The sequence below is a fragment of the Scardinius erythrophthalmus genome (assembly GCF_964197995.2).
Source record: "Scardinius erythrophthalmus genome assembly, chromosome: 15".
NCBI lineage: Eukaryota > Metazoa > Chordata > Actinopteri > Cypriniformes > Leuciscidae > Scardinius > Scardinius erythrophthalmus.
Window position 1 is genome coordinate 10,319,178 of NC_138235.1, and position 12,500 is coordinate 10,331,677.

The 12,500-nt window shown below is 40.3% G+C and overlaps 1 protein-coding gene across 2 annotated transcripts in view; it reads right to left on the reverse strand.

Annotated features, from left to right (window-relative positions):
- Positions 1-911: 911 nt before the first annotated feature.
- dhx35 (DEAH-box helicase 35) overlaps positions 912-12,500 on the reverse strand; it is a 25,395-nt gene continuing 13,806 nt past the window's right edge. For both annotated transcript variants that reach the window (XM_081385870.1, XM_081385871.1), the window contains 14 exons: positions 12,374-12,433; positions 11,829-11,941; positions 11,650-11,746; positions 10,167-10,325; positions 9,836-10,046; positions 9,156-9,280; positions 9,017-9,071; positions 8,749-8,939; positions 8,583-8,660; positions 7,155-7,284; positions 5,443-5,524; positions 5,263-5,334; positions 5,064-5,175; positions 912-2,266 (listed from right to left, as the gene is read on the reverse strand). In XM_081385870.1, coding sequence (XP_081241996.1) covers positions 2,228-2,266; positions 5,064-5,175; positions 5,263-5,334; positions 5,443-5,524; positions 7,155-7,284; positions 8,583-8,660; positions 8,749-8,939; positions 9,017-9,071; positions 9,156-9,280; positions 9,836-10,046; positions 10,167-10,325; positions 11,650-11,746; positions 11,829-11,941; positions 12,374-12,433 — 1,524 coding nt within the window. In that variant the 3' untranslated portion in view covers positions 912-2,227. The remainder of the gene's footprint in view (positions 2,267-5,063; positions 5,176-5,262; positions 5,335-5,442; positions 5,525-7,154; positions 7,285-8,582; positions 8,661-8,748; positions 8,940-9,016; positions 9,072-9,155; positions 9,281-9,835; positions 10,047-10,166; positions 10,326-11,649; positions 11,747-11,828; positions 11,942-12,373; positions 12,434-12,500) is intronic.

The window sequence follows — 12,500 nt, forward strand, 5'->3', positions numbered from 1 at the left end:
AAGTGACATTTATAATGTTACAAAGATTTGTCTATTTTAAAGAAAAGCTGGGTAACACTTTCTTTTACAGTGTCCTTGTTACATATGTTACATGTACTTACCATAATAATAACAGTAAATTATGCATAATTACATGCAACTAACCCTCAACCAAACCCTAATCCTATAGTAAGTACATGTAGTTCATTAATATTACTCAGTTCCTTAAATATATAGGCACTGTAACAATGACACATTAAATAAAGTGCAACCAAAAGCTGTTCTTTTAAACTTCAAAGAATTCTGAAACAATGTAATAATAATAGTTTCCACAAATCTGAAGCAGCACAACTCAAAATTAATAACAATTAGAAATGTTTATTGAGCAGCAAATCGGCATAGCCTATTAGGATTTCTGAAGGATCACGTGACACTTGAAGACTGGAGCGGTGCCTAACGATGACAGGAATAAATTATATTTTAAAGTATAAATTATATATATGAAAATATATTTGAAATTATAGCCTAATATTTAATTGTATCATACATATACTGTGTATATGAGCACAAGCTAGAGAACAGGATTGTTGTAGATCAGATGAAATTGACCAGAGTTTGTCTCAGTCCGACTCGTGTTTTCCTGAGCAACACTGACACCTTCCGGTCAATCACACACTTGCATCTGATGGTAGGAGGCTTTTATACGTTTATTTGTGTTAAATCCCGAAACATGCCTAAATTAAATTATTTGTTAGCAAAAAAACATTCACTTTTATTATGATGATGCAAACTCGGACCTGCTGTATTCTATCAACACAAAGTCAAACCAGAAGCACATATTGATGAATTATATCAGTTTACTGCAGATATACTGACGATAGAGTCGCTTCATTAGCGCCACATTTTGTACAAATCAGAACCACATACATTTTCCCACAAATGACTTCTTTATTATTCTATTTACAGACCCCAGTACAGATTCTGCACATTCATTTACCACGAACATAAGAAGACTTTATTGACTGTGCTGCACAGAGCGGCGAGAAACTACAGGTTGCACATTTACATCAGCTTATGTATGATGTCCTCATCAAAACACTGCACCGCTGTGAAACTACTTGAGATTTAGTAATGTTTAAAGACATGCAAGAACGTTTAAACTGCGGTCATATACAGCTAAATCTACACTACTCACAGCCACAGCTACTGAACTGACTACAGAAACACCACGGGTATCGTCTTGAAGACATTTGGCAAAGTTACCGTGAAAGTAGATTTCAACTACATTGCTTTCAAAGTTTTTTTTTTTTTTTTTTTTTTTCTCGGACGTAATAAAGGAGATAATAAAGGAAAAATAAATCAATAGGTCACAGTAAAATTAAATTGGTGAAAAATGCCCATTTGCTGAAGCCAAAACATCACACGGTAGTAGCGAGGCTCCGCCTCCTCTCTTATGATTGGCAGCTCAGGCTTCCTATTAAATGCCACGCCCAGAAATCATTTTATCATCATCCATGTTCAATATTTTTACTGTAGTAGGAAATAAGCTCCTCCCTGAGGCGTCTCATTCACTGTGCTATTAACTCACCACTCAAACTAGTCATGGCTAATCTTTCCTAAATTACACTATACGATTAAATGAATAATTACACCTACTTACACAGTTTTTTAGGCCAGAGGTGCACAAGGCTACTGTTTATGAACCTATACATTATAATATAAAAAATGGCACTTTTTTTGTCACATGCTTACAGTGTAACTACAATTATTTGCACATTCCATATACAACAGGAAATGTTCTATGGTTTTATAATATTTGGCACATAATGGTTAAAAGGCCACTACGTTTGAGCTACACAGTATTTCTCCGATGAGGGTTTGAAAGAACAAACGGGAGGAAAAATAGCTTATTCTAATAATATTCTGGTTGTCATTGAGGGTAGGTGTTCGTGCGATGTTGTAAAGCTGTACATCTGTATCAATCCATCCATCCAGTCATTCTCTCACTCTCAAACAGTAATCAATAAAATCACAGTCACGTTTTTCCAATGGCTCTCGACCTTCACTAAAAAGCTATTAAATAATACAAAGATGACCATGACAGCATAAATATGTCATACATTTGTATATACAAAATAACACAGTGTTCCTTTCGCCTTGCGGCTGCGATAAACACCCGGAGCCAGCACGTGTGGATCCTCCGACGGTGGCCTGTTGTTCAGGAGAACGAGTCCATGAATGCAGGCGCTCAGAAGACTTTGGCCCGTTTGCTGTTCAGAGACCCGTGCTGCGAGACAGACGAGAGGAACACAGATGTGAAAAGCAGAACACCAGATGTGTTCCAGAACATCCTAGAAACCGCCTAGCAACACCCTAGCAACCATCCAGAATACCCCAGCTACCACCTAGCAACCACCCACAACACCTTAGCAACCCACTAGAAACACCCTTTTTAACTTTTTACTACTTTAAACTAATTTAATCTTCAAACTACTTTAAACTTTCTGGTCCAAACTTTCTCAAGCCAACTTAAAGTTTGTCTCAACGAACTTTTTAATCAGATTACTGTTTTCAAGTAAATAGTACAGTAACACATTACTTGTAAAATGTCAGCTGAGTTGCTTTTTCAAATAAGTAGTCTGAGTTAATAACGCCACCCTCCCACCCACCATACTTGATGTTGATTTTATACAACAATTCAAGAAACAATAAGTTAATAGGCCATGAGGTGACTTGCATTTATTGTCAATATTGTCTGTTTCTCCTCTATTTTGCTCATGAAATCAGTTCCACACAGTCGAGCCACTGAGCTTCTCGAGCAACACGTTTCAGTTTCGCTACTGAATATGAATATGAGTTTTTGGACGACTCGCTTCTGCTTCATCTCTGAATGAATCTGCGTTTGAATGACGCATTACTTTTAAAAGCAACTTTCCTGAACACAATTTTACTATTAAGATTCATGCTCCCATAATTAAAGGAAATGCCTTTGTACTTTCTTTCAGTAAAACCCTGTCTATAATTTGAGCGACATTTTCTTCAAATTCTGGTTATGCATACACTTCCTTCCAAAAGCAATTAATAAGTGTAAAGCAATAAAAGTGACAGTAAAGACATTTATAAATGTAAAAAAAAAAGATTTCAGTTTTAAATAAATGCTGTTTTGAACTTTATACAGGGTTCCCACACCTCGGTTAACTTCAAATTCAAGGAGCTTTCAAGAAATTTCCAGGTCCAATATCCTCAAATTCAAGGACTTAATGTGGGGACACATTTCAAGTGAGAGCAAGGTTACATCGTGTTACCTTGTAAGATACATTGTTACAGTGTTTTATGTCAAACACAACTATGCAAAACAACTTTTTTTGGACATATGACAGAGATCAGATATTCTATTTGTCATATTTCTGATTTGCATAAAACTGAAGAATATTCGGTACATCCTATACTGTATTCTAAAATGATCTGATATTAACTTTTGCATGAAACGTTGAGGTACCATCGTTGTAGTTTGGTGTGAAAGCACTTAACGGGAAACACTGAACGTAACGCGAACATGTGCGTAACTAACGTAAATCAAGCAGTGTCGGCGAAATAACACATTAGCGGACTTGAGGGATGTGCAGTGTTTTTTTTTACAATCTCAATAAATCACAAGCACTGTCTCAGAATGAGCTGTTCTCAGATTCGGCGCAATGTGACGTATAATTGAGCAGGCCCCTCCCACGACTGTTGCGTGACACTTCAGTTTGAGCCTAGACCCGCCCTGAGTGAGCTGGACACAGAGTCCGCCATTGTTCGACGTTTGAGCGGCTGTAGACAAGAATGTCTCCTAAGCGATTGAGGTGTGTGGTTGATGGATGTAAGAATGAACATAGCAGTCTTCATTTACTCTCGCTGTTACTCAAGGATGGATCTGTACTGTTCGTGATCAAGCTTACACTCTCCGGAGCAACAGGCCTAACGTGACTGGACACGGAAGAAATGAAAGTGCGAGCGCGCTCTTTATCACAGCTCTTCGAGTCATTTTACGGATATAAGGTTTACCAGTTTATTTAGCACCCACTGAAAAGGTGTGTATATTTGTTTACTGTTAGTTGTAACGAGTGTTTTGTGTACTTCGCTGTGTATGTTGTTGATAATGAAAGGGAGAGAGAGAGAGAGTTTATGGATAAGACTTTAATGCGCACTTCTTATACTGTGTTTATTCAGCTCTTACAGTGATTCTCTGGAGTAAAACTAACGCTCATCTTTTGTGTGATGTACAATAAACTTCACTGAACTCGCCAGTATATTTTGGTCATCATTCGGACGGGGTTTGCTACAGCAAGCTTGTATTAGTGGATAAAAGCAGATGACAAATAAGTTATAACCATAATTAAACTAAACTTTACCTGTTCTATGTCCATACAGCATATATTCTCTGGCTCTGTGGGCATTATTGTCCGACTCCGAGTCGAAATGAACACCACAACTGAGAGTTTCTGTTCTGATATTATCAGATGAGATTGTCCAGATTGTCCTGGCTCTGATTTGTGCGTTCACACCGGACGCGAATAGCTGAGCGCGAGCTCGTGAGGCTCCGCCCCCTGTGCCGGCAGCAGCAGTTAATTTGCATTTAAAGGGAGACACACTAAAACGGCATGTTTTTCTAAGCCCCAAAAAATGACAATTTAAACATGCTGTAAAAAATGATCTGTTGGGTATTTTGAGCTAAAACTTCACATACACACTCTGGGGACATCAGAGACTTATTTTACATCTTGTGAAAAGAGTCATAATAGGTGCCCTTTAAAATGATTTCTGAAGGATCATGTGACACTGAAGACTGGAGTAATGATGCTGAAAATTCAGCTTTGATCACAGGAATACATTACATGTATTCACATAGAAAACAGTTCTTTCAATTTGTAATAATATTTCACAATATTACTGTTTTAAGTAAATAAATGCAGCTTTGGTGAGAAGAGACTTCAAAAACATGAATATATCTTCCCATCCCCAAACCTTTGAACAGCAGTGAACAGACTTCAGTCTTCGGCCTGAACGTGACTCTAGATCAACAAGAAACCTGTCGGTCTCACCTTGGCCTGTTTGTAAAAGTGCGGCGCCAACTCCACCAGCCAGGACGACTCCACCGCGGTCACGTCCCGCATGTAGTACTTGCTGGTCTGAACCACCTCGTTGAAGACGACCCTGAGACACACAGTTGGGTTAATGTCTGCTGAGACAGAAACACACTGGAGTAAAGTACAGGTAATCCCACTAGGCTTATACGAGTACCATTTTGGGGGCTTTTCTCCATACAGCACCGAGTCGGGGTGGATGAACAGCTCTCTGTCGTCGCGTAGAGTCCTGGACGATGCACAGCATTACAAGAAGAACAGAGACATGCAAATATGGCTGGAAAAGTCAGGTGACTGTCACTGATAAGGAGGAGCTATTTAGGATGAGCGGACCGACCTGTAGGAGCCGGAGTGATGCATGCGGGCGGCGTTCGCAAAAAACCCGGACACAATACATCGGAGAATCACATCTGGATCTCCTTCAGAACAGACAGAAGAGGGACACATCTCTAAACTCAGAGGACAACACTAGGGGTGTAACCATACACACGTCACGATTCGAGACATATCCCGATGCTGAACTCACGATACGATATTACTGCGATACTCCAAGACATACGGTCAAATTTAACACAAAATGAACTGTTGATTAAAAGCTAAATTAGTTTTTTCATTGTGTGTGTGAATGAATAGTCTTGGACTTGGTGCTGAAGCCCAAAGCTCAGGACAATAGAGACGCCAGAATAACAATATTCATGATTCTGAAGATGAAAACACACAGTTATTCTACACGAATATGCTTGAACTCTTTCACTGACTAGATATATGTATAATAATGTAGGCACTTTTACTGCTAACATCAGACATTATCACTATCAGGACCAACAAATATTCCCCCATTGCTTTATTATATATTATATTCAACATTATATATTATACAGTAGTTTACGGAAGCCCTGAACCACAACGGAAAAAAAAAAAAAATATGTAAAAAAACATTTTTTGAGCATTTTGAGATATAAAGTCAAAATATTACGAGAATACAGTCTTCTGTAGAAGTTCTTTTTTTGTGTGTGTGTGTGTGTGTGTGTGTGTAAAGAGATGCGTTTGTGAACTGCCTCGGACATGGATCTTAACAAAATAGTAGCTTTTTAATGTTTCGACTTTATTCTCGTAATGTTACGACTTTATTCTCGTAATGTTTCAACTTTAATCTCGTAATGTTTCGACTTTATTCTCGTAATGTTACGACTTTATTCTCGTAATGTTTCGACTTTATTCTCGTAATGTTACGACTTTATTCTCGTAATGTTTCAACTTTAATCTCGTAATGTTACGACTTTATTCTCGTAATGTAAAGTCGAAACATTAAAGTCGAAACATTTCGAGAATAAAGTCGAAACATTTCGAGACTTTATTCTCGAAATGTTTCGACTTTATTCTAGAAATGTTTCGACTTTATTCTCATAATGTTTCGACTTTATTCTCGAAATGTTTCGACTTTATCCTCTCGAAATGTTTCGACTTTAATCTCGTAATGTTTCGACTTTATTCTCGTAATGTTACGACTTTATTCTCGTAATGTTTCGACTTTATTCTCGAAATGTTTCGACTTTATTCTCGAAATGTTTCGACTTTATTCTCGTAATGTTACGACATTATTCTCGTAATGTTTCGACTTTATTCTCGAAATGTTTCGACTTTATTCTCGAAATGTTTCGACTTTATTCTCGTAATGTTACGACATTATTCTCGTAATGTTTCGACTTTATTCTCGAAATGTTTCGACTTTATCCTCTCGAAATGTTTCGACTTTAATCTCGAAATGCTTCGACTTTAATCTCGAAATGTTTCGACTTTATTCTCGTAATTTTTATTTTTTTTTTTACGTTGCGGTTCAGGGCTTCCGTAGTAGTTTAATAAAGTACTGACACTAAAACTCTGAAAACTTTTTTCTGGGTGAACTATACACAATACAGATTGTTGCATTTTCGTATTGCGATATATTGTTACACCCCTAGAAAATACAGTCATGACCAACCAATGACAGCGTCTGAGGATACAACAAGCCGATATGACACCCTGTTGGTGACAGAAAGGAGAGCTCACCCTCGCTGGAGGTGCGAGGCACCTTGAACTTGTTGAGGAGGTGTCGCAGCTGCTCCCGTACGGCCACGGCCCGCAGGAGACCTTTATAGTGGAGGAAGTGATCCTGACACCACTGAGAGCTCTTCTGGTGCTGCGGGAACACACGAGCCAGTTATACGCTCCATTCAACATCACAAGTAACCTTATTCCTTCATTCAAACATCACAAATCTGTGGTTCTCAAACAGGAGGCCTCAAGATGACTTAAAATTAGGGCTGCGCAAGTAATCGAAATAACCCCACATTACGATATGGCTTAGAGCGCTTATTAAATCTCAAAGGCTGCGAATTAATTAAAGAAATATACGCGCTGCGTGTTTCACAGTGAAGCGCAGCACCGTGTTCATTTACACACAAGCAGCTCATGATCTGTTTGTTTCCTCATCTCTACACACACTTCATCTCTACAACTGCTCAAGTTCAAGTCGCTTTTACAGTCACCTTCACACACTTATGAGAAGTGCTTACAATATAAGGTGTTGTAATATAACAAAGCTGTGTGTAATTCAGTTTTATGTTCTATTATACCTTCTAATTTTTTCTCATTGTTTTATTTATTTTATTTTATATCGATATTGAGGTCAAACTATATTGCCAATTTACTTTATTTTACACGCTGATAGTTGTTTCGAATATTTTTATTTTACATATATATTTTACATTGTGTGATTGCATTGTTTGATTTTATGCATGTGAAGCACTTTGAGTTGCATTCTATGTATGAAAAGTGCTTTACAAATAAATGCTTATTATTATAAACCGGATGTTGTCAACAAAAGAGAAGCTCTAAGGCCTCGTTCAGACTGTTAGTCCAAATCCGAGTGGAATCCGAATAGATTTAGATAGTGTGAGCGGTTAAAAAAAAATCACATGATATCCAATCTTTACAAATCGGTTTCAAGCTACATTCATATACATGCATTTCTGGAAATCCGTTTCAGTCTGAACGATCTGATCGGATTTTGCGTGGTTTATGTGACTTTTACAGGTGTATGGTAAAATAAAACTTTTTTTTGTTTGTTTAATCAATTTAATTTGTAGACATTCCATTTTTGTATTATATTATATTATATTATATTATATTATATTATATTATATTATATTATATTATATTATATTATATTATATTATATTATACACACACGAGTCTTGAACGCGGCTCAACCAATCAGAATCAAGGACCGGAACTATCCGTTGTATAAACTTATATTATTAAGAAAGAACTATGCTATTGTATGATTTTTAAATGGTTTTAAAACGGTTCCGGTTAATGGACACGGGTAAATTGCAATCAAGGATCTCAAATTTAATAGAGGAATCGTGTCAGCCCTAAAATATACCATTCTTCATTGAGGTAAAAGTGAATTTGAGCGAGGTCCTGCTCCGTTACCTTTATGAACGCCTCATAAACATTCAGCATGGTGAGATGATCCCCCTCAGCCACGGCAAACTTCCTGTGCTCCCGCGCCTGACCACACACAGAAATACGCTTTATTGGGGAAAATACATTAAAATGGTTCCTAAAGCAGAAAGAACAGTAGTAAACCCAGACGTACAGCTGCTTTCCTCTGATTGTGTGGCACCGTGAACAGGTTTTGAATCTGCATCATGGCCGCGATGGTGACGATCTCCTTGGAGCAGCCGAAGTTTCCCGACTCCAGCAGCATCTTAGCAAACATGGGGCTGAGCGGGAACTCGGCCATCCGCACCCCCATCGGGTCGGTGAGACGCCCGTACTGATCCAGACCTGTCAGAACCACAGAGTGAGGTCACACACACACAACCACGCGAGCCACAGTGAAAGAAAGCGTCTGGTTCCTCTACCTCCGAGAGCGAAGAGCAGCTCCAGGGCCTGGACCATGGACTGAGCCGGAGGAGGCTGCGGGACGAGCACACGGAGTCAGCACACGTGAACAACAGCGAGGCGGACACATGTGTGGATGAATCAGTGGGACACACTCACGGAGAGGAAGCTGAAGCGCAGCACGTTGTCGATGCCCAGGGCTTTGAGCTGCAGGATGACCGGAGCCAGATTGGAGCGCTGCATCTCCGGGACTGTGGACGCCGGGAGCTTCTCGAAGTCCTCCTCTGATCGACACACACACACACACACACACACACACAAAACAACACTACTAATCGACACACACGCACAAAACAACACTACTACACACTCTCAGTTCACTACAGTACAGTATAATAGGCCTACAGTGTTGTGTGGGCTGGGAATTGTCGGCTGGATCAGTGTGCTGTGATTGGTCAAGTGTGTTTGAGAAATGTCCCGCCCCTTACCATAACTGCCAGTTTCAACACACTACTAACTCACTCAACAGGCCCCGCCCCTTTATTCTGCGTATGAATTATTTAAATGAGGAATATTGTGACGTGTTCGTTCCCGGAAGAAACTCAATGCGTTTCAGGGAGTTCAGAAACAGTGACACTGATATAGAGAATAACTCCCACTAGAGGGACTTTTCATGCTCAAACAGCAACATTACACACTAAAGAAAGATGAACATGAAAAAAAAAGCATCATGGATCCTATTTAATTAGTTGACTATATATTTCTATTATATATGTAATACATTTTTTTAACTATATGAAGTAGATGTGCTATAAGAGAAGTAAGTGTGGGCGCAGTACCTGTGTAGAGGCGGAAGCACTTCCCTGCGCGGTTCCTCCCGGCTCGCCCGGCTCTCTGGCAGGCGGAGGCTTTGGAGATGGGCGTCACGATCAGAGACTCGATCGCTGTCAGAGGATTATACGCCCGCAGCTTGACGAACGCACAGTCGATCACAAACACCACGCCGTTGATGGTGATGGAGGTCTCCGCTATGTTGGTTGCGACCACCACCTGAAAAACATCAACTGTCGTGAAGAAGATCCGGCTCGGCACTGACGACACGCTCACCTCTGTGATATCTCAATCATGCTGAGCTGTGAATGGCTGAATCCCAGATGAGAGTTTCTGCACCTTTCTGACAGTGGGCGGCATCCTCTCGAACGCCCGCATCTGCTCGCTGTAGGGCAGGCCCGCGTACATGGGCAACACACACAGGTGCTTCTTCATGCCGTAGCGGGACAGGGTGCGCGCCTGTTCCTGGAGCAGAGACACCACCTTCTCCACCTCCTCCTGTTCCAACATTCAACGGCCGTGTTTATCTCCAGCTGAACACACTTTAAAGCTGACATTCCCACACATGAGTGCTCGACGTGTGTCGCTGATCAATTAAACTGCTCCATTCATATGGATTTATTTTATGATCTCTTGATGTTTTGGGTGAATAGACTTTCAATGGAGGGACAGAAACCTCTCAGATTTCATTAAAATAGCTTGCGAAGATAAACGAAGGTCTTGTGGGTGTGGAACGGACATGAGGGCGAGTAATTAAAGGGATACATCACCGATTAGCATTAAGCTTTATATCCGTAGAAACCCGGTAGTATTCTCGAATGACCGTGCTATCCTCCCTCATGTCCCCCTGAGACGAGAGATTTCTGTATTGTGTGTCTGGAAAAAAAAACTCAGATGACGCAAAAATGTTCATTTTGAGTCATCAGAGGCTCTTTTGTCCAGAGGCGAGAGACTCCAGCCAGTAGGAGGAGCTCGTCCCGCATGTGTTCAACCCGTCCATAGGGGGATCTCACCATAAAACAGCGTATTTTCAGTTTCGAGTCGACTAGTAGCCTAGCTGTATCATTTCTTCCAATACTGCACCCTGTAACCGGTAGGCGTGGCTTGGGAGTGGCCTCGTAGAAGCAAGTGCATTCTGGGAGTTGTTGTCTTTCATCCACATGAGCCAAAAATACATTTTCTGGCTTTTCTCAGTCTAGAAGGCACCAACTTATAAAATAATTTCACATTTCTACTACATAAATGGCCCAATTTAAATACACATTAATCTTTCCAGCGGTGAAATATCCCTTTAATGACAACTTTCTATTCCTTTACACGAAGAGCAATAATAGTACACCATATCAAAATTTAAGGGAGCTTCAAAGTGATTAAAATCACATTTTATGTTTTTAAGACTTAAACAAATAATAAATGCAGCATCCGAGAACACACACACACACACACACACACACACACACACACACACACACACACACACGTCTGGTTTACTATCTTTGTGGGGACTCTCCATAGACGTAATGGTTTTTATACTGTACACACTGTATATTCTGTCCCCTTACACTAACCCTACCCCTAAACCTACCCATCATAGAAAACTTTCTGCATTTTTACATTTCCAAAAAAACTAATTCTGCATGATTTATAAGCTTGTTTACCCATGGGGACCTCAATTTAGGTCCCCACTGTAACACGAGTCCCCATGAGTCTGTGTGCATTCAGGTTGAAGTCCCCACCGGGATAGAAAAACAGGTACACACACACACACACACACACACACACACACACACACACACACACACACACACACACACACACACACCTGTCCTGTGAGAAACGCCAGCACGTCTCCATCCTCCTCGGTCTCGTGGATCTTCAGCACGGTCTCCACCGTCGCCTTCACATAGTCCGGCACAGGACTAGACACAAACACATTCCCCTCAGTTTCATCACTCAGAGCACAGAGACCCTGACCGTGTGTAAATGCAGCAGAGTACACACCTGACAGTGTAGAAGATATCCACCGGGAAAGTTCGGCCCTCGACCGTCAGAATGCCGCAGGTGTCTTTATTCGGGTCTCCAGACTCATTCAGGTTGAAGAAATCTTGAAATTTCTGTGCGAGAAGCATTATTAGTACATCAACACACCGCTCTAAGATCATCAGATAACCACGTCTGCTCCACAACCAACAACCTTGCCAACTGATAATACGCTTTCAGAAGTTTGGGGTTGAACAGTCGTGCTGCTTCATATTTGTGTGGAAACCGTGGTGCATTTTGTTTCAGGATTCTTTGATGAATAGAAAGTTCAAATAAACAGCATTTATTTTAAATATTATCTTTTGTAACACTACAATTGTCTTTACTGTCACTTTTGATCAACTTAATGTGTCCTTGCTGAATAAAATTATTTTATTAGTATAAGTAAAACAAATTACTGATTACTAAAAATGATCTAATAGTTTTACAAACCATATAAAATGAACATGAACACAAGGAGTACCGTTTCCACATGTGCTGTGAACGGGGTCAGAGGTCAGACTCACCTTGGCGTCCAGAGTGGCCGAGGCTACGATCAGACGCAGGTCTCTCCGCTTCTTCTGAACCTGTGAAGTGAGAGAGATGGATGATCAGAGATGCTCGTCCCACAGAAGACCCAGAGCAGGTAAAGAC